Below are 26,790 nucleotides of genomic sequence, written 5' to 3'. Positions count from 1 at the left end.
CATCCCAACAAGCTTGCTCAGCCACATAGGCAAAACACCTCTGGCAACAACAATTCTGCCCCCAAAACCTGCAACATCCTCAACATCACCTACATCCTCAGAACCAGGACGTACATCAATGCACAATATTCCAAATGCACTTTGACACAAGAACATGTTGCACGCGTCTGTGTTGTTGTCAGCCATGACAAATGCTACACCAGATGTGAAAACTGCTCAAAAAGAGGAGAAATGAAGCGGGAACAATACGTGCTATATTGCACAAACCGTACAAGATTATAAGGGACTTGCTATGCAAAAAAAAGCACTCATAAAATTTATGCACAAAATGACAAAATAGCCTGTGCAGTTATGAATATAGTGGAAACAGAGGCCGAAATGAGTGCAAATCAAAAATCTGAGCAGACAAACTCTTCGAGCTTTCCGAAATGTTTTTTTACCTGCAAACGCTCGCCGAAGCTTACCAAAATGAGAGAGAGAGAGAGAGAGAGAGAGAGAGAGAGAGAGAGAGAGAGAGAGAGAGAGAGAGAGAGAGAGAGAGAGAGAGAGAGAGAGAGAGAGAGAGAGAGAGAGAGAGAGAGAGAACAAAGAAGCCCTCACCCACAAGATCTAGATAGGAAAACCCAAGAGATGACCTCAAAAACTCTAATAGTAGTCAAGTTTGTCCAAGCACCCATGATATGAGTTTATATAGATGAATGTGGTAAGGCTATAATGCTTGGTTCACCGCAATAGCTTTCATGGGGAGATGGTTCACTTTTCCTAGTTGACTCACTGGACTAGTGGGCCAAGACCAACGACAGTCTCATGGGCCACTACACTACTAGTCAAGCGCTTGGTGGTACCCACGTGGTCAGTGTGGCGTCGTCCCTACATGGCATACCACCCATCACATAGTCCACATGGCTCACCTTATCCTAGGGAATATTTTGGTCCTTGTATCTTTATTGTCCATTATTGATTGGACGTATCAGATGTATGTGTGTGTCTTGTTGGTGTTGGTCTTGTCATGTATTTTAGCGCACAATGTCTTCACAATTTACATTTAGTATTCTTTCACAACACAATCCGTGACAAGTCGGTGATGTGGAACCACCAAGTTCTGACCAATGGAATAGGAACTAGCCGACGGCCTAAACCCTAGCAGAAGAAGAAGATGTAGAAGAAACACCAACTTATGAAGTTTTGCCGAGGGGGCCTAAATACTAAAAGGCCCGCACACACACGTGCACACACACACACACACATTAAAAATTCCGTAAAAGGTTGATGACATGGTTGCTGTGTGGCAATTTTGTAAATTGCGTTGATTGGTGACATTGCATTGCTATACAAAATTCTCCAATTTGTGTTGGCAGTATTATCGCTAGCTTTTGAGAACCGTTGCTTTTACGATTAAGTGCTTTTGGACTTGATTCTTTTGGAGCTCTACTTTTGGCATCCCTTGTAAGTTTATAAGTGCCCAGAGGGCCTCTTCTTGAGAGGATCTGGGCGCAGAGTCTTGGAGAGAGTTGGACCCTTTGGAGTTGTACCTTTGCGAACAATAATAATAAGGAAATATTGGAAGGGGCACCAGTCTTTGGGGCTAGTGTTGTATGGGAGTGGACTGCCACTCTGTGTCTCATGTGGACTCTCTCTCTCTCTCTCTCTCTCTCATTTTTTAAGTAATAGAAGTGTTGTCAAGTGTGTATATTGCAATTATCTTTGTGTTCCCTTTCAATCATTTGTCGAATCAGAGTGAGGCTCGCTTCCTTGCTCTTTGCAAATCAAAGCATGATTCTAAGAACATGGACGGAGAATGTGAAGATTCTACATGATTTTTTTATTTTTCTTTGGCCTTTGGTTTTTCAGGAGAGAAAGAAGGAAAACGTTAGAGTTCCTGCATCGATCATTTTCCATTATGACGAGTAAACCAGTCCGTCAGTACCTACATATGAAAGCTATGGAGTTGGATGAAGAAGAAACGACAAGAAAACAAGGAGATGAAGAAACACGAGTTCGTTTATGCCCTCAAAAGCTCTAAACATGCTTTTTGATGTTTTTCTATGTCGCAGAGACCTCTAAAAAATCTCTTCAATGGTTGAAGTTTGGATACGCAACAAAACTCAAAGCTGAAACTCTTGATGAGCTCTACGCATTAGCGCAAACGGGATTTGATTCTGTCAACTTTGGAAAATTAGAGTTTTCATCAACAAATTAGGGTTTTTGCAAAAATTCCAGCACATGTAAAATCAATGTTTTTGGAAGCTCTTGTTATTTGTGTGCAGATAACAGGTAATAGAAGCGAGGAACATGCATATAAAGAAATCGGGAGCGACGAAGGTCTAAGAATGAGTCCAATATTTTTTCGATTGACAATAAGAACCATGAATTTTGTTTTGTTTTATGAAATTTGAATAAATGTATGATGATGAAGAATGATGGAATGAGATTTTAGTGCACCAAGATTCCTATTTGGATGAGATGATTGGATACTGTTGTGAGCGCATCAAAAGTTACGGAAGGATGAGATGGCTACACATGGATCTAGGTGCATCAAGACTTTGGAACGGATGAGATGGCTAGATTGAATGATTGAAACATACTGTAAGTGACAATATGGATTTCCATACGATACCCAACTACACCCTCTCTGAGTTCTAGACGATGTACTAATGACCTCATTACGAGCATCAGAATGTTGTGGCATATCACCCAACCATTGTTCTCCTTTGGGGAGCTCATATTAATATCCCCCAATGCGTCACAAACCCATCAATATCATATTATTTACTCTAATACACAATGAAGGATGAAACAATTGGCACACTGGACATATCTATAGAAGCGGCCATCAAATGAGGCTTAAAAGGATTGGACAATATCAAATTGCATAATAGCCACATCACTCCTAACAGAACCAATTTCATCAAATAGGGGCTACACTGAATTGTTTGCAGATTCCCATTATATCAAAATGCGAGGTTGTTCACTACATAGACTCCTCTCCACTCGATCTCAAGTAGCACACCTTGTTCATATCACCTAGTGTTTTCATGTACCCGTTGATTTGTACTGTGCTACCAATCACGCTCGAACATTTAACATTCTTTGAATACCACAAGAATCGTGTCATTCAAAAGCCCTCCACATAAAAAAAACAAGCTTCGATCTCATTGGACACCTATGAGAACACCATCATCCATAAAAAAAGCCACGTTAGATTTACTGCATATCACCTAGGGAACCACACAAAGGTGTTATTTTTAATATCTTGCTTTGTTGTACATCCTTCCATATAGAGGCCAAATTGATATCTCCTAAAAATACATTAGCGTTCAACTTTATGGAGTGCCAGATAAGGGATCTAACTCAGAGCAACAAGGACCTAGAGATGTACATTACAAAGTATACGCAACAAAGTATGCTATTCTCTTACCACATTCACTAACTTGTTTAAATGATCATTCAAAAGACCGCATTGCGAAGAGCAAATGAATGAATGGCAACTTAAACAGACAATGTCTCGATTGCAGAATACCATCATCTGAAGTCACTAGTTATAGTAATAGAGTTTGCAAGTGTTGCTGGTTCAAAACTCAAAGATGAACAACAAAATATACACGACCACTTGCTAGCTGCCCCACGAATGGTTTGCACATTGTCAGAGAAACACTAAAAAGGGGGAAAACATGTTCGATCAAGTGTTTGGCATACAAATACGTTGAGCAAGATAAAAGTATCGTACTTATTGCATTGACTAGAGCGGCAACAACTAGAATCAGCAGCGTAGCATCCAAAGTTCATTACCAACCAAAAATCAATTATATCTACTATCCATTCATGACACTGATGAAAAAATATATCGATATAAAAGAGACAAACATGATAATCATTGACGAATTGTTCGTGCTCACAAAAACGACTTTCAATCTTGCTGTAAGGTAGATTGTCAATGTAACAGGCAGCATGTTGGCAAATCCTCTCTTCAAAAAGTGTGTTATCTTGCTTTGAGACCTCGCCCTACCTCCGATACATAACCATGCAATGGAACTATGCATTAGGTAGACAATGGGGTATAGGAGGGCCTCTTAATTTGGCAATTTAAGGGAGTCAAACCTTAAGTATTAAGAAAGGTTTGACTCTCGCAATTTGGCAAGTGAAGGAAGTCAAACCTTGAGTATTAAGAAAGTAATCAAAGGACAACTTTTGTATTCAAACAGGCAAAACCGCTAGTTTATTTGAATTCAAATTTCTCCCCAAAATGAAATTTAAAATCTAGCGGGTAAAACCATATCATGTACCGACATACCTATGGAAAGGGCTTGGTGTGTAGACTCAGATCTCTAATCTCCACTCAAATCAAAATGTATGTAGGAGTTATGGAAGGCCTAAAAAAATTCCACCTCCTTTTTTGGGAGAAAAATCTAACATCTCTCTTACACACCCACCATTCTTGCACACATGGCATGCACCTATTTGTCAAAATGTTAATCACCTCCATAATCATAAAGAAGCCCTCTTAGATCCCATCCTCTTCTTGATTTTGCGCATGTCACATCACAAGCTTTGTCAGGTGGCTGCATATCACTTTTTATACTATGTCATCCTCTGTCAGGCATGCCACGAATCCCAAGTTACTTAACTTGCTGATCATTTTTCACAAAAGAAATAGTTAAAGAGATAGAGACCACTTTGTGTGAAATGCATATTACATGAAAAGGATGTTCATGGCTACATTAGCAATCCCACTTCTATGATTTTCACTCATAGGACAGACGTCCTGTTGGGTTTCGAGCCTATGGGGGATGATGGTGAGGTGCCATGGCAAGGAGGGTGTAGAGAAAGAGTCGAAGAGAGAGAGAGAGAGAGAGAGAGAGAGAGAGAGAGAGAGCAGAGAGAATCGACAAGCTTGCAAAAAAATAACGCTATTGTGTATGTTTCTTTGTAAACACCTTACAATATAACGCTTTTAACCATGCAAAGCTCCACTTTTAACTGAGCTTGCTTGCATGCCATAAGTTGAGTTTCCCACGGGCTTGGAAACCCAACCCGTCCAACAATACATCACCCTTGCCTTAAACAAGTCGTACATCGCAAATGAAACCATGCAGGTTGAGACAAAGACAAATGCAAGAGACATCAACGTGCTCCAACAATGGCTCCATGAACCTAGTTTCAATGAGCTTTCCTCTATTGCCATAAGTGCCCCTTGCATGATCACATAGAACATTGACTTGACAATTGGTGTAGCTAATGGGGAAGCTTGCACAGTTAACCATGTAATAAAGATAGCTGAAAGACAAGGTAATAGTATCATTGTTCTCATTCATTGCACAGAACCAATCACCCTTTGTCGAACGAAGCATAAAAGGACTTCAATCAATGGAATGTGGTACCATAAATCTACATTTCCCTTAACATTGGCATCTGCCATGACTGACCACTAGTATAGTGTTGCTAATCTTCAGAGATGCTTTAGGAACCAATCTTGCTTATGTCATGATGTCACAAATCTCAGACCGAGAACTCTTACAATGCCAACCCCTACAACTTTTGAGCCCATTCCACTAGAAATTGTCCAAAGATTGTCTCGCACTTGAGTACATGTACATATAATTTCTAGCGGTTCAATTCTGAAATTTTTATTGATATATCTACAGGATTGTTTTATATCCCTCTTGACTTTGTCCTCTATTGACTCATAGATATGTCAATGCACAAGTACAACAATGTATGTATCACTAAGTAATCTCCTCGTTGTTGTCTCTTTCAAAAGAATAAACTCACATTACTCTCATCTCATTCACCTTTAGTATCGATTTCGAGACATTCTTATCTATTTTTCTTTCTTAAAAGAAATAATTGCGTTATGTTGTGCTCTTTTCTTTCTCAAAATAATAAAATAACGTTGTGCTCTTCTTAGGCTCTCTCAGTAATAATTTTGCAACATTCTAATCTTTCTTCTCTACTGCAAACCAACATCCACAATCAACAAAATGAGCAACAACAAGGTATGCTAGTATATGACAAGGACTACTAACTAATATGCTTTGGATGTATGCCACCACAGATAATGCCCCATTTCTTCAGTAAAACACTTTTCGACCTTTTTAAAAAGAACATTGCAACAAAAGAACAACCAAGAGTAGAGGAGTGAGGTGACTTTGAACTGAGCCTAGACACCATTTTACTACTCGGATTCTAGTGCATCCATGAGCAATAGAATTGATGTGGATGCAATTAAAGTTGTGCTTGACACTAATTCAGTCAATATCTAGGCCAAACTAGGCGATTTGCAATGCTTTGATTGATATGTAAGCCAAATGTTATGCTTGGCGGTGCCTTTCCCCAAGAACCAGTCATTAGAGGATTCCACCATGTTGAAGTCACCCGACTGGCCCGACCATCTCGTGGCGACTTGCCCTTCCCAGCTGCGGATGAAACTCTCGACGGTCGGCCATTTCACATTGGCCACACAATGTTTGACCATTTGTGACTTCAAAAAGAGGGTCCCAAAATTAAATAAAAATAAAGGGAAAGTAACCAACAACTAAGGTTAGTGGTTGCCACAGCCTCGTGACTACTTCGGTGGGACTTGTTCTCAACATTTATGGCATCTCTCTCGATGGTCCAAAGAATTGTGTAGAGCATATGGATAGATCAATGGCTTCAAGGCCCTTATCTTCTTCAACCCAGGAGCCACCAAGAATTTCATCCATCTAGAGTTCCTCAAGCAAATGGACTTTGAATATGACGAGTTTGCTGAAGAGCTGGTTTAGACCTCATGTGATTTAGTGTGGGGGCCATTGCTCGGGCTTCATAAAGGCCTGATTTTACCATGCGGACACAGGGTGGCACCCTTTATCAGCTGATGTATCTGATAGTATGTGGTTGGAATGTTGGAAGATGTCATGGCTCGCATGACTTACTATGTAATTTTTTTTTGGTTTTCAATACATTTATCCCTCACAATTTGTGAGTTTGGGAATTTGTTAAATTTTAATAGTCACTGTTAAAGCTTCCCGCCACAGTCAGAGCAAGCAGGGAATGGCGCCCAGCAACGGCAGCAGCAAGCGCAGCTCCCTCTCCAAAACGCCGCAGCAGCAGCGCTCTATCTCTTCCTTCTTCGCTACGAAGCCCCCTTCTTCATCGCCATCCAGGCACAATAAGCCTCTTCTCGTAATATCGGCTTCCGCTGACAAAACCTCCCCCTCTCAAGATTCTCCCTCCAAAGCAACAGAAACTCCGCATTTAAACTCCATTTCTGGCATGCAGAGATCACAGGGCGCACGCGGTAGCCAGGATTCTGTTTCTCCCTCTGAAGGAATGCCGTCTGTAGCTTCTTCTACCAACATTTCAAACCCTCATACCATTCTTGGTAAGCGACTCAAGGTGTATTGGCCCCTCGATGATGCTTGGTATGAAGGCACTGTGAAGGAGTATGTCTCTCCTAATTATTTAATTCAGTATGATGATGGTGATGAAGAAGCTATCAGCTTGAAGAACGAGAAATTTGAATGGATTTCTTGCAACAAGGAACTTCGGAGGAGAAAGCTGAGGAAGTTGAGCTTTTTGCAACCATCTTTTGAAGGGGAGTCGAATGGGCTTATAGAGGATGGTTCACAGGAAAAGGGTATTGAAAGGAATGAAAGATCCACTAGCACTCAGAGTATCGAAGAAGGTCATGGTCTTGAAGCAAAAGCTGAGGACTGTATTGATGGCAACAAGAGTAACAAGGATGACATTGGTGATGATGATGATCAGGATGCTCATACTGATGGCGATAATGACAGTGACGTTGGTGCTGAATGGACAATCAAGTCTTCAGCTGAAATTGAAGATGAAGATATTGATTTTGAAGTTGAAGACGTTGAAGGCAAAAGGCCCGAAAAATCGAGGAAGGTTGTGAAGCAGAAGCACCTACCTGCAATGTGCAAGAAAAGCTCACAGAAAGCAAATGCACAAAAGACATCTGCACCTCAAGGAGCAGGCCCAAAAAATGCCCTTGATAAGCTAGCTGTCATAGAAGACACACATAGTACACCTCTACAGCCTAGTGATAAGAATTCAGGTACATTATTTAGCCACTTATAGTATGTGCTCATTTGAAAAACATTACTGTCACAGGGGTATGCAATCTCAAGCGTTTATTACAGACTGTGTGGCTCTGTGCTTTAGCTGTAGAATTGGGGTTGGTCACAGTTGTGAAATTTACATCAGGGCAGATGGTAGTACAGTACAGAGAGCTTCTAGTAAGTATGTTCAAGTGTACATGGGATTGAGTCTAGATTTTCCATGACTTTGCTCCTACGAGTGGCATATCAAGGTTCAACTAATTATAATATGTAGAGTCAGGTTTGTTGATTCTTCTGAAGGTTTTTGTCCATACTTGTGAAGCTTTTGTATCGAGAAGAGAGAGAGAGAGAGAGAGAGAGAGAGAGAGAGAGAGAGAGAGAGAGAGAGAGAGAGATGAAATGAAATGAAATGAAATGTTATATTATTGTCTTCAAAAGGCCAAAATGACTTGTGAGACCAAAAAGTTACAACGCAGTGAATCTGATACAATGTCTGAGTACCAAAAATAAAAAAGGTACTAAAAAAAGGGGTACTATAGAATCCCAAATTGCTAGATGTGAACTAAGCAGCTAGCTGAAACTGTGTAGGATGAGTGGGGGGGTGAAAGTAGTGAATGAGGGCTAATACAACACAATGTGAGAGCTGATACAAAGGTTGATACAAGATGAGCAGGGTGTACGATCCTCAAAAGAGCTAAATCACAGGAGATCCATTATCGATCATCGACAGATCTCATCAATCTCCTCCATGGTCAGTAGTCTGACGGGGCGTCGTGCATGTCGGGCCAAAGTTATCCGAATCTTCTGATGCAGCCTCCGTCGATGCTGCATAGTCCTCCGCAGTCATGGGCATCTGGATCTCCCTAGCTCGGTCGCTCGATCGATAAGCAAACGCAGCATTGACAGTATCTACAGCAGGGAATTCAGCCAATCAAAACGCTGCCCTAACTTGCAGTTCCTCAGCGTTTCCAGAATACGAACACAGCTACAAAAACGCAGCCAAGCTTTGCATCATTTCAGCGTTTTATTCAGCCAAGGACCCTCAACAAAAACAGAGAATTTCAGCCATACGAATCAGCCCCAAGACCACCTAGAACCTCAGCATCTTCCCCTTTGTGGACAACAGATAGAAGAAGACCAGATTCAGCCCTAAAGTCATCATCGTCGTCACCGACATAGCCCCCATTTGCATCAGTCCATGCATCATCGTTGTACACCTTTGTGCAATCGAAGTTAGACCACTCTCGCCGACGAGAGTGGGGCCTTCGGAGGAGGGTTTTACAACCTCTCGGGTGTCGTATCTCTTTTCTCTCCTTCTCTCAGTCTCATTCACTTGCACGCACAATATCCACTCACTTTGTTCGTGATCATAGCACTCTCCATAAGATGGAAGGCTCTCTCCTTCCCTAAGAACTAAAAGGAACCTTGAGCAATAAAGATCACTAATCTTGAGAAAATACAACATTCATTCCGCTGCACCTTACATTGGGATAGTTTCCTACGATGCTAAAACTCTCTTCTTCTTCTCTGGCATTCTACCACGTGGAGAAGCAGAGAGAGCCCCTTGACCTGGCACCTGTCTTTGGGGCCCAGTGCTGTCTAGGGGTGGAACTCTACCACTTCGTGTCTCGTGTGGACTCTCTCTCTCTCTCTCTCTCTCTCTCTCTCTCTCTCTCTCTCTCTCTCCGTGCTTTGCCCTAGCCGCGACCCTTTCGCTCCCATAGTCCCCCCTGGGTGAGGGGCAACCCTGGGGAGGCGTTAGACTCTGCCCTGCCTTGCATAAACTCAAGCTCTAACCCCGTGAGAGACTGCGCGCAGGCCCAATGCCGTAAAACCGCCTCTACAAAACCAAGCTCTCAGCAAATCAACACGCGCAACAGTAGCCCAGAAAACCTCGCTCTGCAAATCCGAACCCAAGCTCGTGTCATGTGAGATTTCTGACTTGGGGTGTCTAAGTATGTAACAATGGTATCAGAGCACAATTGATTTCTCTTCAATCGGGAAATCCAATCCTCTTACGGCGACACATGGATTCAAACGACGAATCTCGTAAGAATCAGACGAACCAACCCGACAACTCTGGATCAGGTAAAAGTACGAAAATTCAAAGGGACAATTAGAACAATAGTACAGGCCACCTCGGCCTACGGAGTATCAACTGATAGAGATGCAACGTTAGCAGCAGGTTGATGATTGTGCAAAGCAGATGCTCCAGTTTGCAAAGGATCCCTAGTATGCCAAATTTTTGACCTAGCACCCGATCGATGAAGTGCATTCTTATTGGCAGAAAGCCATCGATTCCCCAATAAAGTCAGTCCTCAAGAAACGTCCTGTCCCACGGATGTTTACTGAAGATGAACTTGAGGATGTTGTTGAAAGACGAGTCAACCAACTTTTGGGGGCAAAGAAGAAGCAACCGAAGAAACGCAACAAGGGAACTGACTAGCTTGGATATTTGGGCCGACAATCTTCTTTTGCGAATGCAAGAAAACAGAAGAAGCATGCACGCTTCGAAGGATTGTCCAGTTCGTCCTCATCTTCTTTTGACAGCTCGGACAACTCATCCTCTTCTGACTCAAGTGATGAGGACAGAAAGGGCAAGAAACGACGAAAGAACTAGAGATTGGGAAAGAGCCAAAAGAAGGCCAAGAAAAGCCTATCCCAAAACTTTTTTGACAGGCTCGATGAGGATTCATCCTCTTCTGAGAATTCAGACTCCGATGACCATTTGTTTTACTCAAAGAGGAAGCACTTTTATAGAGCCAACCCTTATGATTTTCTTGATGACAAGGGCAAAAAGACCAAGGAATTCAAGGAGGGTGGACATGCAGTAAAATTGAAACCTTTTCAGGGTTTCGAGATGCTCATAAGGCTTTAGCCTTTATTCAACAGTTTGACATAGCGTTTTATGAAGATCGCTATACAGAGCACTCCAAGATTAGACGGGCAACATCATTTTTGAAAGGAAATGCACTAACATGGGAGTCCACTCTTCTGTTAAGGAAAGAAGCACCGACAAAGTGGGTGAAGTTCAAGAGACTCTTTATTTCTTCGTGGCTCATTGAAGAATACGAACGAGACGTGATTATTAATTGGAATCATCTTCGAACGGTCAAGGCAAAGTTTTTGGATAGTTCTTGTAAGAGATTTTGGGATGTTTTTCTACCTGCTTCATCCTTTAAGAGGATCAATTTCAAGCAATAAATTGGGCGATTCTGCTATGGATTGCTCAAAGAGATACGAGACTACTGCTTGTTACAAAAATCTGAGTCCATACAACAGTTGATGTGACATGCTAAGCAAGGCTTTGCTATGCATTAGATGAACTTTCAACAAGTCATAAGAGAAGCAGACGACAGAAAGATATACGACCTCGACTGATAGAGGAACAAAAAGACGAATATCTCAAAATAGGAAGTGTTTTGAATGTGGGAACAAGGACATATATCTGCATGGTGCCCCAAAAAGGCACAAGAATGAGATGATTGACAGATTGAAAATAGAATTGGGGAGGGAGATACTCGTTCCAGAACAGATACTAGATAGAAAATTACGGATGAAGGGGATTATTTTTCTTTGTGAATTTATGAATGAATAATTCTGAAGTAGGACTTTTCGAAGATGACTTTGATTTACATATGAAACTAATGTTTTATGGAAGATCCTGCTATTTGTAAACAGATAACATGCGAAAATTGAGAATGAGATGATGACGAATTCGGAGCAATGGCAGCTCCAGAATGAACCTGATAACGATAAGAATTATGAATTTTGAATCATGATGATTACTGATGATGAATGATTGAATGAAACTGTGGTGAGCCCATCAAGAGTTTCCGAGGGATGAGATGGCCACACAATGAAAAGATGACTAGAATTGAATGAATGAAACACTCTGTTTAGTGTGAACTCAGTGTCTGATTGATGGATTGGAATTCCGGGAAATGATTACTAACACATGTGATTGTGTTTGAGTGCAGATGGAATGATTGATGGAATGGCTGCAACATTTCGGTCTTGAGAAGTCTATGGATATGATCGCAATAAGGATTAGTTAATCCGACATCAGTGAGGTCCCGTGCGGATCTAGATGCGATTACTAAATACGTTGCCAGTAATCATGGTCCTAGATCAGAATGGATTCTATGTGATGATATGAATGTCATGTGAATGTGATGTGACTGTTGTCTTTGTACAAGTGATGGATTTGTGTTGTCTAGTGTGTTGGTACTTAGAGTCAGTGTCTATTGAACTGGTCTATGGCTATGTCACAAAGTGTTGACGTGGCATGACCACCCGAAACAAACCATATGACGGACAGGACCCGATGACGCGGCAAACAGTATGGATTTTCACGTTATGCGCTGATAGCTGCTGACGTGGCAGACTGTACGGATTTTCGTCAATTGCGTTGATTGCTTTTTGGGCAATTTTTGGACCATATGCTTTTGGGATAAATAACTTTTGAGTTTACTGCTTTTGGGGCACCCCTTGTAAGAATAAATAGACCCTTGGGGCCTCACTCTCTAGAGCATCTGGACGCAGAGTCTGAGAGCAGAGGTCCCTCAAGAGTTGTAACTTTGCTCAAGCATTAATATAAAAACAAATACTGAAAGGGGCACCAGATTTTGGGGCCAATACCTCTAGGCACGGAACTACGTCGGGTCGTGTCGACTCTAATTTTAAAGTTGTGAAGTATTTTAAGTGATTCTCTCGTGTGTCGTGCCGACTTGGGGTTGGGGTATCTAAGTATGTAACAATCATTGCTCCCAATTGCATTTTTATGCAAATTCATCATGATCTCATTCTCGATTTCACATGTTATCTGTTCACTAATTACCAGATCTTTCAAACACATCAATTTCATACATAAATTAGAGTCATCTTCGGGAATTCCTATTTCAAAATTATCCATTCATAAAGTCATAATACTATTAGCACATCAGTATCTTTTCAAATTTTCTATCCAGTATCTGTTTTGGAGCAAGTATCTCCTCACCCAGTTCTATTTCAGTTTGTCGGTCGTTCTCATTCTTGTGCCTTTTTAGGACATTGCACAAATATATGTCCTTGTTCCCCACAGTCAAAAGCATTTTCCCGTTTTGAGGTATTCGTCTATTGGTTCCTGTGTTAGTTGGGGACGTGCATCTTTCTTTCCTCTTCTTCTGTCATCATTTGTCAAAAGTTGTTCTGTTGGATAAGTCAAGTTACCTGAATGCATAGCAAACCCTTGCTTAGCATGTCCCATCAGTTGCTTTATGGACTCAGATTTTCGTAATAAACAGTAATCTTGTATTTCTTTGGGAAGTCCACAGCAAAATCGCTCGTTTTGTTGCTTAAAACCGATGTTTTCAAAAGATGAGGCAGGAAGAAAAGCATCTGAAAATTTTTGGCAATAAGTATCTAGAGTATCTGCCTTGGTTATCCGAAGATGATTCTAGGTGGTAATTGTTAGATTCTTCATCTCCAGATGCTTCGCACACTGTTTACAGGCTCCTCATCACTCACGTGCACTGGCCCTTGGTTGTGGGTTGGCCACCCATACACCTGTTGGACACGGATCTCAAGCACACTTAGGGTTGTTTAGCACTTTCCCACTTTAGACCTGTTTTGGTCACATATTCCCCCATTTATATTGGAGGGTCATATTTTTAGGTCATTGGGCTATATTGAGGATTATTGCCCGACCAGCCCTTATTCTCCTTAATCGCCTATATATAGGAGGTGGAGCACCCTCTTTCTCATTGTCTTGTCTCATCATCATGTAGAGTTTGCCATCTGAAGTTATTGGGCTGCCAGCCTTTCCACCATCTGTCTCCTATCATGTCTCCTCTCTCTCTCTCTCTCTCTCTCTCTCTCTCACACACACACACACACACACACACACACACACACACACACCTTCCGCTGCACACTTTGACACGGTATCAGAGCATCTAGGCTAAGGATTTGCCATCGCCATCCCCCAGGAGGACACTGCGGAGATTTCCATTGCGAAGACCTGCTCAAATCTACTAGCGTTTTTTTTTGGGACTTCGCATTTTTGCTTCAGCCTTAGCGTTTTGGGATCTGCAGCCTCTTCTACTCCCTCTGCTGGCGCCCTCCCTCCCTCCCTCTACTTGATCGCCACCTTGTGCACTTCCTCTGCACCAGCGTTTTTCAGCCAGCATTGGCGTAGCGTTTTTGTTGCAGGAGGGCCATCATCTGCTCCAACGTTTTTCAACCAGCATGATCTGCGTTTTTCAGCTCTATGCTCTTACGTTTTTGGGCAGGACAGTAGCGAGTTGCACTAGCGTTTTTGGCAGTAGGACAGCCAACAGATTGACCAGCGTTTTACCTCTACTTCAGCCTTTCCTCCTTGCCGATCTTGGACAACCGGAGCCCCACTCCTTGCCCCTTGGTCTTCCCGCTTGGAAGATCAATCCCGTGACTTTTCCGGTGATTTCCCGACTTATCCCTTGTTGATTTTCAGCCTGTTTTGGTGTATTTACAGCTCTCACCTTACACTCTCGGCATTCGGTGATTCCATCACCTGGCGTTTTGCTCAAACCCTTGGGTTCGCGCGGTGTTCCGAGCTCCCTTTTGCTGCGTTTTCAGGTTTTGGACAACACCTCTACTTTGCCTCTCCCGTCACTTACACCCTACTTTGCGGTCATTTGGCGTTCTATCCAACGCGGTTATTTAGATCCTCTTCTCACCTTTGCTCCCTTTTCGTTCGACATTGAGACGTGGACTCAGATATAGGTTCTGGCACAACAGACGAATCTCCCTCGACATTGCAGATCTTCCCTCCTCGAGGCTCTCTTGCCCTCGGGAAGATGCAGGGGATTGGATTGGTACAGGTACTTATGTGGACGTGGCTTGTGTTTTCCACCGCTACTTCTTCCTCAATAACCCTCCCTCCCTCTCCCTGGACTGTCGTCTCTCTATTTGGGATTGCCCTATCCACCTCCTTCATTGGTTCTCTGTATGATAAGACCTGTGCCGCTTGGCACGTTATACTTCTTTTGGACATGTTCTACTAGATGTGAGTATTCTTTGGCATTTGGATGCCTACACGGGCTCTTCCGGCACACTGCTTCATGGTGGCTCTTTTGCCTTGCCTCTACTTGGTAGAGCCTCTTCCTTGCTTGTGCTTGGTTCTGTGGCTCCTCCACTTGCAGTTTGGATGTGCCTATGGACTACTTACATGGTGAAGACCTCATGGATGTTCTTTGCTTTGCTGGTCTATTCCGAGGCTATGACTTCTACAACACAGGTCATTCTTCCCGATGCATCCTCTTAGCCGTCCTTTACCTCACCACATTCCATTACCTTCCCGGGGGGGAGTTCTCCCATGTCGCGTGTCTTCACGACTTGCACTTGCAGACTCTCTTGGATTTTTTTGTCCAGACGCGGATGGTGGATGTGTTCCCACAGGTCGACTTTCCCTAGGATTTCTTCCGACTCTTTTGTTGGATATTGTGTGTCTGCCATGGAATGACGGATCATATTGCAGCTTATATATACCCTTGAGATGACTCCTCTCCCGAAAGATTGCAGATACTGCGGTCTCTACATGGATGGATTGCTTATCCTGTCATCTTATCTACTATGGTGGACGATGTCTTCCCTATTGTGCCTCTTCTTCTTGCTCTTCCTCCCTCTTCTGCTCGAGCTTCTTTGACTTGGATATGCTACCGGTTTCCCACCTCGGCAGTTTTCCTCTCCTCGTGGTTAGAGTGCTCCTCTTCAGTGGGGGTCCCCTTGTCTTGTCTCCTGCTGCTTCATTGGGTTCCTCCATCCTAGTGGTGATCATCACCGATGGGCTATTGGACGCTCATCTTAGGTTACTTCCTCATATAAATCCTCTTCAGCGACTTATGACGTAGCTTGCCACTCCATCAGCTTCCTTGTGCGACTTGATCGGAGTTTCCTCACCCTTGGTCATTATCACATTGGTGCTGTACGGATTGTCGTGTTGTTTGGCTTGCGCTCCTCATCCTTTTTTCCCGGGATTTACATCTTCTCCAGATTTACCAGGCGTGCTGCATTCTCCTCGACAGCTTCTCCGCATCTATTGTTGAGGGGGGGTGTTAGATTCTTCATCTCCAGATGCTTCGCACACTGTCTACAGGCTCCTCACCACTCACGTGCACTGGCCCTTGGTTGTGGGTTGGCCGCCCGTACACTTGCTGGACAGGGATCTCAGGCACACTTAGGGTTGTTCAACACATTTCCCACTTTAGACCTGTTTTGGTCACATATTCCCCCATTTATATTGGAGGGTCATATTTTTAGGTCATTGGACTATATTGAGGATTATTGCCCGAGCAGCTCCTATTCTCTCATATATAGGAAGGGGGGCACCCTCTTTCTCATTGTCTTGTCTCATCATCATGTAGAGTTTGCCATTTGGAGTTATTGGGCTGCGAGCCTTTCCACCATCTGTCTCTTGTCATGTCTCTTCTCTCTCTCTCTCTCTCTCTCTCTCTCTCTCTCTCTCTCTCTCTCTCTTGCCATTGTCTCTCTCTCTCGGGGTAGTCTTTACTGGGCCGAGATTTTCTTTGAGAAGAGCAGCAGAGACTAGACTAACTAGAGCTGGTATGGCTTTGGGAGGAATGGAGAGGATGTGTTCGCAGGTTCAGTTCCAGGAACCTAGGACAAAGTTATGGCTCTTTGATACTTTGGTTGCCTCTACTATGTTATATGGGGTGCAGGTTTGGGGACCTTCTATAGGCCAGGATGGTTGGAGGCGTATGGAGAAGCCCCTGGTATCTATGATCTCTCAGCTGATTACAGCCAAGGTTTCCGTACCGCATGATATCATTCGAGCGGAATTAGCTGCCCCCCCTATGGAGATTGAGGCGCCTACCAGATCAGTCTCCTTTGTACATAGTCTGTGGGATACTACCAGAGACAGATATGCCAAGGTGGCTCTATAGTCCTCCAGACAATTAGCTCTTAATGGGGATACATCATGCTGGTATGCACAAATGGCATCATGGTTTCAGACACATGGTTTCACCATGGACAGGTTGCCTTCTTTTCAATACTCTCTACTGGCACCCTTGAGGTCTCTGACACGAGTAGAGATTAATAGACTCATTCGTCAGGATCTGATTCAGTTGGACATGAGGAGGACATGGATAGAGCCGTTACAGGAGTTGGGCACGAAGATGGCTTTCTATAGAGAGCATCTTCTCCACCTCACGGGGCATGGGTTTGTGATTCGACCCAGCTATATGGACACGCATCTTTCGCACGGTTTGCGTTGTGCCATTGGCCAGATACGCACGTCCTCACATCAGCTCGAGATTGAGACTGGCAGATTCAGAGGGACACCAGCAGATAGCAAGATATGCCGCTTATGCCATCTAGAGCTAGAGACAGAAGTACATTACATATGTCATTGCACAGTGTACTATGAGATACGAGGCCGTTTTCATTGTCTATTCAGAGAAGGTTTTGGGCCTCTATCTAAGGTCATGACTTATGAGGATCAAAGATGTCTTGGGCTATATCTACTTGAGTTACACAGGCATAGAGAAACTTTATTGAGGAGAGCTGAAGAGAGACATCCCCTGAGACAGATCACAGATTTCTTTACACTAGATATTGTACACCCAGAAGAACAGACAGAGGAGCAGCCAACGGTGGAGAGGTCTACCCGCACTACTGCATTCTCATAGACCGAGCATTGGAGCTAGGGAGATCTAGACGACCCCGATGGAGAAGAGGAGCTACACAGTTTCGAAGGAGGCTACGGCAAAGGATTCAAGCCATACTCTTTCGTCGTCTAGAGTGAAGATGAAGATGGATCTCTACTCCCCTCCCATATTGTCTTCACATTGTACTGCTTAGTTTAGGATCCCGCAGTATTTATATTTTGTTATCCTAGTTTAATTTATTTTGTTAATCTGACTTTGTATCAGATACACCGCATTGTAACTTTCTGGTCTCATAGGTCACTTTGGCCTTTTGAAGACGTTAATATAACATTTCATTTCATTTCATTTTCTCACCTTCTGTTGCACACTGACAGTAATCACGTCACGTTTGTACTCTTGAGTAAGCCACGAGGAAATAAAAAGTCTTTTGAACTTTAGCCACTTTGTTGGTGCTTCTTTTCATTACAGGAGAGTGGACCACCATGTTCCTTTCAGATTAGATGCTTCCCTTTGAATCCTGGTGTGCTTTGAATAGCGCCCTCTAGAAAAGGCTATATCAAATTGTTGAATAAAAGCGAGGGCCTTGTGCACATCTCGAATTTTATTGCTTGTCCGCCCTCCTCGATTTCTTTCGTCTTTTTACTCTTTATCTTCGAGAAAGTCGTATTGGTTGGCTCTATAAAAGTGCTTCCTCTTAGAATAAAGCACGTGGTCATCAGAGTCCGAACTCTCAGAAGGGGATGAATCCTCCTCATAACTATTAGAGAATTTTTGAGATTCGCGGTGGGATCTGCTTTTCTTGGCCGCCTTCTTGTTCTTTCCATGCCTTTGGTTCTTCTATCGTTTCTTGCCCTTTCTGTCCTCACCACTGGAATCAAAAGAGGAAGAGCTGTCAGAACTGTCAGAAGAGGATGAGGACGAAGTGTACACACCCTCGAAGCGTACACGCTTCTTGGCTTTTCGTGCATTTGCAAAAAAAGACTGTCGACCCAAATAACTAGGGTAATCTGTTCCCTTGCTGCGTCTCTTTGGATGTGTAACAGACTTGGACACTTCAAGTCGAGAATCTACTGCGACACCACAAATAATCACTTCAAAACAGTTCACAGTTCACAATGGATTCAACATTGGCCTGGCTGAGTTCCGTGCCTAGAGATATTGGCCCCAAAGACTGGCGCCCCTTTCGGTATTTCTTTTTGTATCAATCTGTTGCACAAAGTACACTGAGTGGTTGGATCTCACTCTCAGACTCTGCATCCAGATGCCCTGAGAAGTGAGAGGCCAAGCCACACTTATAAAGGTTTACAAGGGATGCCAAAAGCAGAGCCCCAAAAGCTGAAAATCAAAAGCTTCATAAAATAAAGCAATTTCTCTGTTAAGCCATTCCTTAGATAAAAATAAAGGAGGCTAATTTAAAGATCTCTCTCTCTCTCTCTCTCTCTCTCTCTCTCTCTGTCTGTCTCTCTCTCTCTTCTCTTGCTAAATTGCGTAAAATAAAGCAGGTCCAAAAGCTGCCAGCTTTTTGTGTAGAGAGGGTTGTCGTACAGCTGCCGTAAAACACGGACTTCTGTACAGCTAGTGCCACGTCAGCATTCCGTCATTTCCGCAAGGTTTTGCGGGCATGACACGTCAGCATTTCAGTGTAGATTCCGGGATTTCTGCAGCATTCAGTTAACCAGATGTTCTGCGAGGGGTGTCCATGCCAAAGGGTGTTAGCATGTGTGTACGCCACGTCACCAATTTGTGACATACCCCCCTCTTGAAAGCATTGTAATCGCCCTCGATTACGCCTGCAAAACTGAGAGAAAGCCATAAACTGCCTTAGCAGACACTGACTGTTAGTACCGACGCACTAGGAACACACATCTAGCACATGTACCAATCGACAATCACATCACACGACATCACAGGACATCATTAGACATCACAAGACATTCAACATTCATTCGCATCTTAGACCATGATTTATCGGCAATGCAGTTAGCAATCGCATCTAGATCCACTCAGGACCTCATAGATGCCCGATTGACTAACCCCTATTGTAACCATGTCTATTCGAGATCATTCAGACCAAAATGCTGCAGTCATTTCGTCTATCAGTTCCTGCACTTAAAAACAAGTCAAGAACAAATCAGTTACATATTTTTCCGGAATTCCATTTCATAAAGTCATACAGCAGAATATTGTCAGCTCTCAGTATCCCTGAAGCTCAAAGAGACATCAGTGACTCTAGTATTCTAAAATCGAGGCATCCGTTGACAAAGAAGCGGAGTAACTCCCCTCTTGTGCAACCCACTGCACCAGATCTTCGGCCAAGCTGAATTCGGGGTTCCATTTGGAGTAGACTATGCTAAACCAAAAGCTTCAAGGTAAAGTTTCACAATCTGAGGAGTATCTGCTGGGTCCTCCTCATCCATCCACTTCGCATCCAATGCAGGATAGTTCTTGAATTTAACCAAGAACCGCCTTCTTACTTTACCCTTATTCTTTCTGCCCTTATATGCCAAAATCTGATCAGGAACAAGGATCTCCTCGTTTTCTTCCACTTCGGGTTGCTCATCAGGCTCCCCATCTTCGGGCACATCACCTTTAAAAGGTTTCAAGAGCCTCACATGAATTGCATTGTGAATCCTCCAAGTGTCAGGCAGTTTCGATCGGAAGGAGACATCATTGATCATTTCGGAGGTCTGGAAAGGTCCGTAGTATCGTATACTAAGCTTTGGAAAAAGCCTCTCCTTTCCCTTCTTCTTTCTCAGGCGTGCCTTCTTAAAACGTAAGAGCACACAATCATCCTCCTTCAATTTCAAATCGCGATGATGGTGATCTGCTGCCTTTTTCTGTCTTTCCTTAGATTTCTGCAAAGTCTCGCGGACCTTGGCAAAAGCCGTGTCTAAGTTGCGCGTGTACTCATTAGCTTCAAAAATCTTATCTTTCGTGCTTAGGAAGGGTGGAGCCTTCACAGCACCTTCAATAATCTCAAATGGCGCCTTCCCCGTCGAAGAGTGTATCGTGTTGTTGTAGGCAAATTCCACCAAAGGTAGATACTTTTTCCATTGAGTCTTCTGATCCGAGATATAAGACTTCAATAAATCTAAAACCATTGAATTGGCAATCTCAAATTGTCCATCAGTTTGCGGGTAGAAAGATGACGAGAACTGCAACCGCGTGCCAATGTTCTCCCAAATTGCCTTTCAAAACAAACTCGTAAATCTAGGGTCCCTGTCGGAGACGATCGTCTCGAGCATGCCATGTAATCTGAAATCTGGGCCACAAAGAGTCTCACTAAGTGATCCGGCTTGACTGTTTTCTTTACTAGAATGAAATGAGCTTGCTTGCTAAATCTGTCAATAACAGTCCAGATACCATTGTGACCACTCTGTGTTCTCGGGAGATCAAAACTGAAATCCATTGCAATACTTTTTCCATGGGCATGTGGGTATGGGTAAAGTTTGTAACAATCCCTGTGCTTTATGCTTGTCAAACTTGACCTTCTGGCATACCAAGCAACTGTGCACAAACTGGTCCACATCCTTCTTGAGTCTCGGCCAAAAGAAGTATCTCTCTATTCCTTTCAAGGTGGTAGCAATGCTGCGATGACCCGTAAAAAGCGGACAGTGGCATTCGTCATAACCTTTTCCCTCAACGGTTGTGTAACGTACAACATGGTTTTCCTCATCAAGTAGCCATCCCGAATGGAATATCCTGCTACTGTCTCCCCTTTTCTGTATTCAACTGAATACATTTGCAAAATCTGTATCTATGGCATACTGACCGACCATATCCTCGAAGTTTTCATGATGTATCGCGGAAATAGCCAGAACCAACGGTTTTTGGGACAAAGTATTTGCCACCAATTTCTTCTGTCCCTGCACATGGACAATCCGTAAGTAAACTGTGACAAGATGTTTGCCCACCGCATCTGCTTTTCCGATAGCTGCTTCCGTGACAAGAAGTAGCGTAAACTCCCATTATCTGTGAAAACCGTAAAATCAGCTCTGAGTAGGTAATGTTGCCACTGAATAAGAGCATGGATAGCCGCCAAAAGCTCTTTCTCACATATCTGTATTGTCAATTCCGGCCTTGAAAACAATCGGCTCTCATAGGCAATGACATTGGCCTTCTTGCATTAAGACCGCATCCAGACTACGACCACAAGTATCACAATATCAAACGACTTTTGCAAATCTAGCAAAGTCAAAAACCGGTTTTGTAGTCAAATTCTGTTTCAATTCCTGAAAGGCAGTACTTCTGTGGATCCCCACGAGAAAAGGACTCCTTTCAATGTCGACAAATGCAAAGGGGTAAACAACCTCTGCAAACTTTCTGATGAATCACCGGTAGTAAGAACATAAGCCCAAGAAGCTTTCAACTTCATGGACATTCTTCAATTCGGGCCAATCACGTATAGTCTCTATCTTGGCTGGGTCCATTTGCACTCTTGTTGCTGAGACAATGTGTCCCGAACAGGTGTATCTCTGGGCTCGGCTTACATTATAAGGTGGCCAATTCAGTGGTGTGATTCCAAGTATCAGATCAATGGTATGATCCTTAGGACAAGCTGGTGGCAACTTGCCTTGCAGGCCCTGTGAAAAGCAATCGGCATGAGTGTGGAGAAAACCTTAGCGTTCTTTGTTCAGGTCAAAACATATTCGATCTTTATCCATCGTTCAGTTCTCTCCCAAAAAAAGTGAGTAAAGAAACTGAAGTTTATCAAGTACAATCTCTGAGCCCTTCATTTGTCAAAGTCGCTTTCTCGGCCCGGTAGTCAACCACGGCGTTGCTCTTGTGGTACCAAGGGATTTTGAGTAGAACATCACAACCTTCCAAGGAAATTACGTAGAATTCTTCGTGCCCTAAACACCACTGTCATTGCAAACGAAGTTTGCCAATGCTCGGTATAATGGCAACATCCCGTCCGGGTGCCACTCGAACTACCTCCGCTTGTGGCCTCAGCCTGTCGGGCGTAATTCCAAATAGAGCCGCCAATTCAAGAAGTTGGCCTTGGCTCCTTCAAAAGAGCTTCCTGATCTTTCCCTTTGCCCTAAAAGCGGCAAAGTTTGTACTTTCATTCATTTAATTCGGTTCGGGTCCCACGCAATGTGGTACCAATTCTGCTTTTTATTTGCCTTTTCTGCCACGTCCCTCAGCTGCTTTGGAACTTTCTGGCCTTTCTTCATCCTGCTCATTCAGTGCCTTGTTAGGGCACTTCGCGGAGATATGCCTAGTTTCCCCGCATTCAAAACACTTCCCCTCCTTTATGTAGAGAGCCCTCTCTTGAGGAGTAAGCTTGGGTTGTGCATCCTTTTCTTTCTGTTCTGAGTTGCTCTATCTCTTTCTACTTTCATTTTTCGAAGTCTGTTCGGCTCTCTGTGTCATGATCTCATCTATGGAGTAGGTCAGACTGCTCGAGTGAATGACAAAACCCCGTTTCGCATGACTCATCAACTCCTGAATGGAAGCTGACTTTTGTACTAAGTAGTGATCTCGGATCTCTGTAGGAAGACCCAAGGTAAACCGCTCAATCTGTTCTTTGAATGAGATCTTCTTAAATGAAGAGGCGGGTAGAAAAGAGCTCCAGAGTCTCTCACAATAAGCGTCCACTGTATCTTTCTTGGTCATCCGAAGATGGTTCCAAGCAGTTCTTATGTCGCGTTCATACTCTTGAGTCAGCCAAGAAGAAATCAAAAGCCTCTTGAATTTCAGCCATTTAACTGGCGCTGTCTTGTTTAATAGAAGCGTGGACCACCAAGTTCAAGCATTCCCCTTAAAATAAGAGGCAGCTCTCTGAATCTTAGAGTGCTCTGAGTAACGCCCTCCCGCGAAAGCGATGTCAAATTGCTGTACAAAAGACAAAGCCTTCGAAGCATCTCTATAACCAGAAAACGTGTCAAATTGACTGTCCACCTTCCTTAAACTCTTGGACTTTCTTGCTTTTGTCTTCCAGGAAAAGTCATACTGGTTGGCTTTGTAAAAATTCTTCTTCTTTGCATAAAAGCTGCTATCATTAGAGTCCGAATTATTTGTAGACGAGTCCTCAGTAGAACTGTCAACCACGGGGCGAGCTTGAAGACTTTTTTACCTTTTTCTTGTCCTTTTCGAAGCGTTACTTTTTGCTTCGCTTTTTGCCTTTCTGTCTTCTTCGCTCGAGTCAGATGAGCTAGAAGATCTGTCAGAAGAAGAAGAAGAAGAAGAAGAACTGGGTACTCCTTCAAATCGAACACGCTTCTTCTGCTTTCTTGCCTTTTCAAATGTCGACTGACGACCCAAATAACCCGGGAAGTCGGTGCCTTTCTTCTACTTTTTGTCGTGCTTTTTAACTTTGTTCTGCGCGACAAAAAACTGAGCAATTCGTGCATCAACCACCTCTTCTAATTCTTGCTCTGTATACTTCCTGGGAGTAGGAGGTTTCTTGAGAGTTGGTCTGAGGGGTGGCTCTGTGGTCTTCTTCCCTTGTGTATGCACCTCATCGAAAGAGGTCTCGCTCATATATTTTGCAAATTTTGGGTCCTTCGCAAAATTGAGCATCATCTTTGTTGCATCGCCGATCAATCATTGACGCTTCATCTCTTCGAGCTCCGCCTGAGTAAGCCGAGGCGTGCCATACTCCTCGCATGAATCCTCATTGTGATCTCTTTTCGCATCGCCAGATACAGAGGAAGTCGACTGATCTTTGCTTGAAGCCATAGGTGTCGCGGAAAAAAACAGGGGGATCGGATTTCCTGTAGGAGAGAAATTGGCCTTGCTCTGATACCACTGTAAGAGACTTGGACACTTCAAGTCGAGAATCTACCGCGACGGCACAAATAATCACTTCAAAACAGTTCACAGTTCACAATTGATTCAACATTGGCCTGGCGGAGTTCCATGCCTAGCGATATTGGCCCCAAAGACTGGCGCCTCTTTCGGTATTTCTTTTTATATTAATCTGTTGCACAAAGTACACTGAGTGGTTGGATCTCACTCTCAGACTCTGCATCCAGATGCCCTGAGAAGTGAGAGGCCAAGCCACACTTATAAAGGTTTACAAGGGATGCCAAAAGCAAAGCCCCAAAAGCGAAAATCAAAAGCTTCATAAAATAAAGCAATTTCTCTCTCAAGCCATTCCTTAGATAAATTTTAAGCAGGCCAATGTAAAGATCTCTCTCTCTCTCTCTCTTCTCTTGCTAAATTGCGTAAAATAAAGCAGGTCCAAAAGCTGCCAGCTTTTTGCATAGAGAGGGTTGCCGTACAACTACTGTAAAACACTGACTTCCGTACAGCCAGTGCCACGTCAGCATTCCGTCATTTTCACCGGGTTTTGCGGGGCTGACACGTCAGCATTTCAGCGTAGATTCCCGGATTTCTGCAAAAGCCAGTCAAGCAGATGTTCTGTGAGGGTTGTCCATGCCAAAGGGTGTTAGCATGTGTGTATGCCACGTCACCAGTTTGTGACAGGATGCTTCGTGGTCTTCAATATTTGGTTGAGTCGTTGTTCGATCACATCATCAAGTTCATCTTCAGTGTACATTCGCAGGACAAGAGGTTTCTTCAATGCGGACTTTAATGGTGAATCGATGGCCGTACGCCATCGAATGAAGCTCATTAGTCGGATCCTGGGTCAAAAATTTCGCGTACTGGGGATCCTTCGAAACTGTAGCATCTGCTTGGCATAGGCATCAACTTGCTGTTGACGGTGTATCTCCATTCGTTCATACTCCGTAGGCCGTGGAGGCCTGTACTCTTGTTTTGATTGTCCATTTGAATTTTCCGTACTTTCTTCGGATCCAGAGTTGTTGGGTGGGTGTGATTCTTGCGGGATTCGTTACTTGAATCCATGTGAAAAGGATTGGATTTCCCGATGGAAGGGAAATTGATTGAGCTCTGATACCACTATTACAGACTTGGGTACCCCAAGTCGAAAATCTGGCACGACACACGAGAGAATCACTTATAATACTTCACCACTTTATCACACTTTAAAAATAGAGTTGACACGGCCCAGTGTAGTTCCGTGCCGAGAGGTATTGGCCCCAAAATCTAGCGCCCCTTTCGGTATTTATTTTTATATTAATGCTTGAGCAAAGTTACAACTCTGCGGGCCCTCTCTGCTGAGACGCTCATCAGCTAATTGAGGGAAAGAGTGGCCTTGGGTTCTTATTTAAAGGCCCTTGGCTATTGAAAATCAGCTACATGAAAAGCTTCAAACTCAAAAGCATTGGGCCCCAAAAGCAACCAACGTGAATTGCGGAAATCCATACAGTTTGCCACGTGGCACAACGCAAAACGCGGAAATCCGGACCGTTGCCATGTCAACACGTTTTTTGTGTGTGTCCGTACAATTCTGCCACGTCATCAAGTCCGTACTACCCACGGGTGGTCTTGCCACGTCATCACTTTGTGACAACTATTCTAATGCATAAGAATGCATGAAATTCATGAGCCTATCGGCTGAAATTTTTCATACTCGTAGCCGTGAATGGTTAAGTCTGCTTCGTACTGAGCTCGTGTATGGGATGCCCACACGAGTTTCCCTTGGCTGAATTCTACTTCTAATACGCGTCAGAGTGCTGAAATTTTCATTGGCAGCCGGTGTTTGAGTGCGACTTTTCCTCGTAGGGACGCACACAAGCTCCTATGGCTGCACTTGGAAGCGGAACTTCGCTGCTACGTGTCTACTCTTCTCTCCTCTCTCTCTCTAGATGCACCCTTTCTCGTTGTCTAACATAGAGGGAGGTCACTAGACTTATACGACAGGATTTGTTTCAGTTGTATACCTAGAGGACATGGATACAACCTATACATGAGCTGGGCCCGAAGATGACTATATATAAAGAGCATTTTCTCCAGCGCACAGAGGATGGGTTCTTATGTAGGCTTGCCTACATGGATACTCACTTGTCCCACAGATTACGATGTGCTATTGAACAGTTTCGAACATCATCATACACCAGTTGGAGATTGAGATTGGCCGATATTGAGGCATTTCAGTTGAGGCCTAGTTGTGCAAGCTGTGTCAGAGAGAGCCAGAGAGAGAGCTTCACTATATATGCCACTGTTCAACATACTATGATATACGTGGTTGCTTTCACCGTCTCTTTAGAGAG

The 26,790-nt window shown here is 43.6% G+C and overlaps 1 protein-coding gene across 1 annotated transcript in view; it reads left to right on the top strand.

Annotated features, from left to right (window-relative positions):
• The first annotated feature begins 6,970 nt into the window (after positions 1–6,970).
• Positions 6,971–26,790, top strand: part of MSH6 (MUTS homolog 6) — a 57,563-nt gene continuing 37,743 nt past the window's right edge. Inside the window, exon 1 of the mRNA XM_086515901.1 lies at positions 6,971–8,053. Coding sequence (XP_086372027.1) covers positions 7,030–8,053 — 1,024 coding nt within the window. The 5' untranslated portion in view covers positions 6,971–7,029. The remainder of the gene's footprint in view (positions 8,054–26,790) is intronic.

The sequence above is a fragment of the Adiantum capillus-veneris genome, chromosome 7 (genome assembly GCF_014529385.1).
Source record: "Adiantum capillus-veneris isolate H3 chromosome 7, ASM1452938v2, whole genome shotgun sequence".
NCBI lineage: Eukaryota > Viridiplantae > Streptophyta > Polypodiopsida > Polypodiales > Pteridaceae > Adiantum > Adiantum capillus-veneris.
Note: the sequence above shows the minus strand (reverse complement) of the source record. Positions and strands in the feature narration are given on the sequence as shown.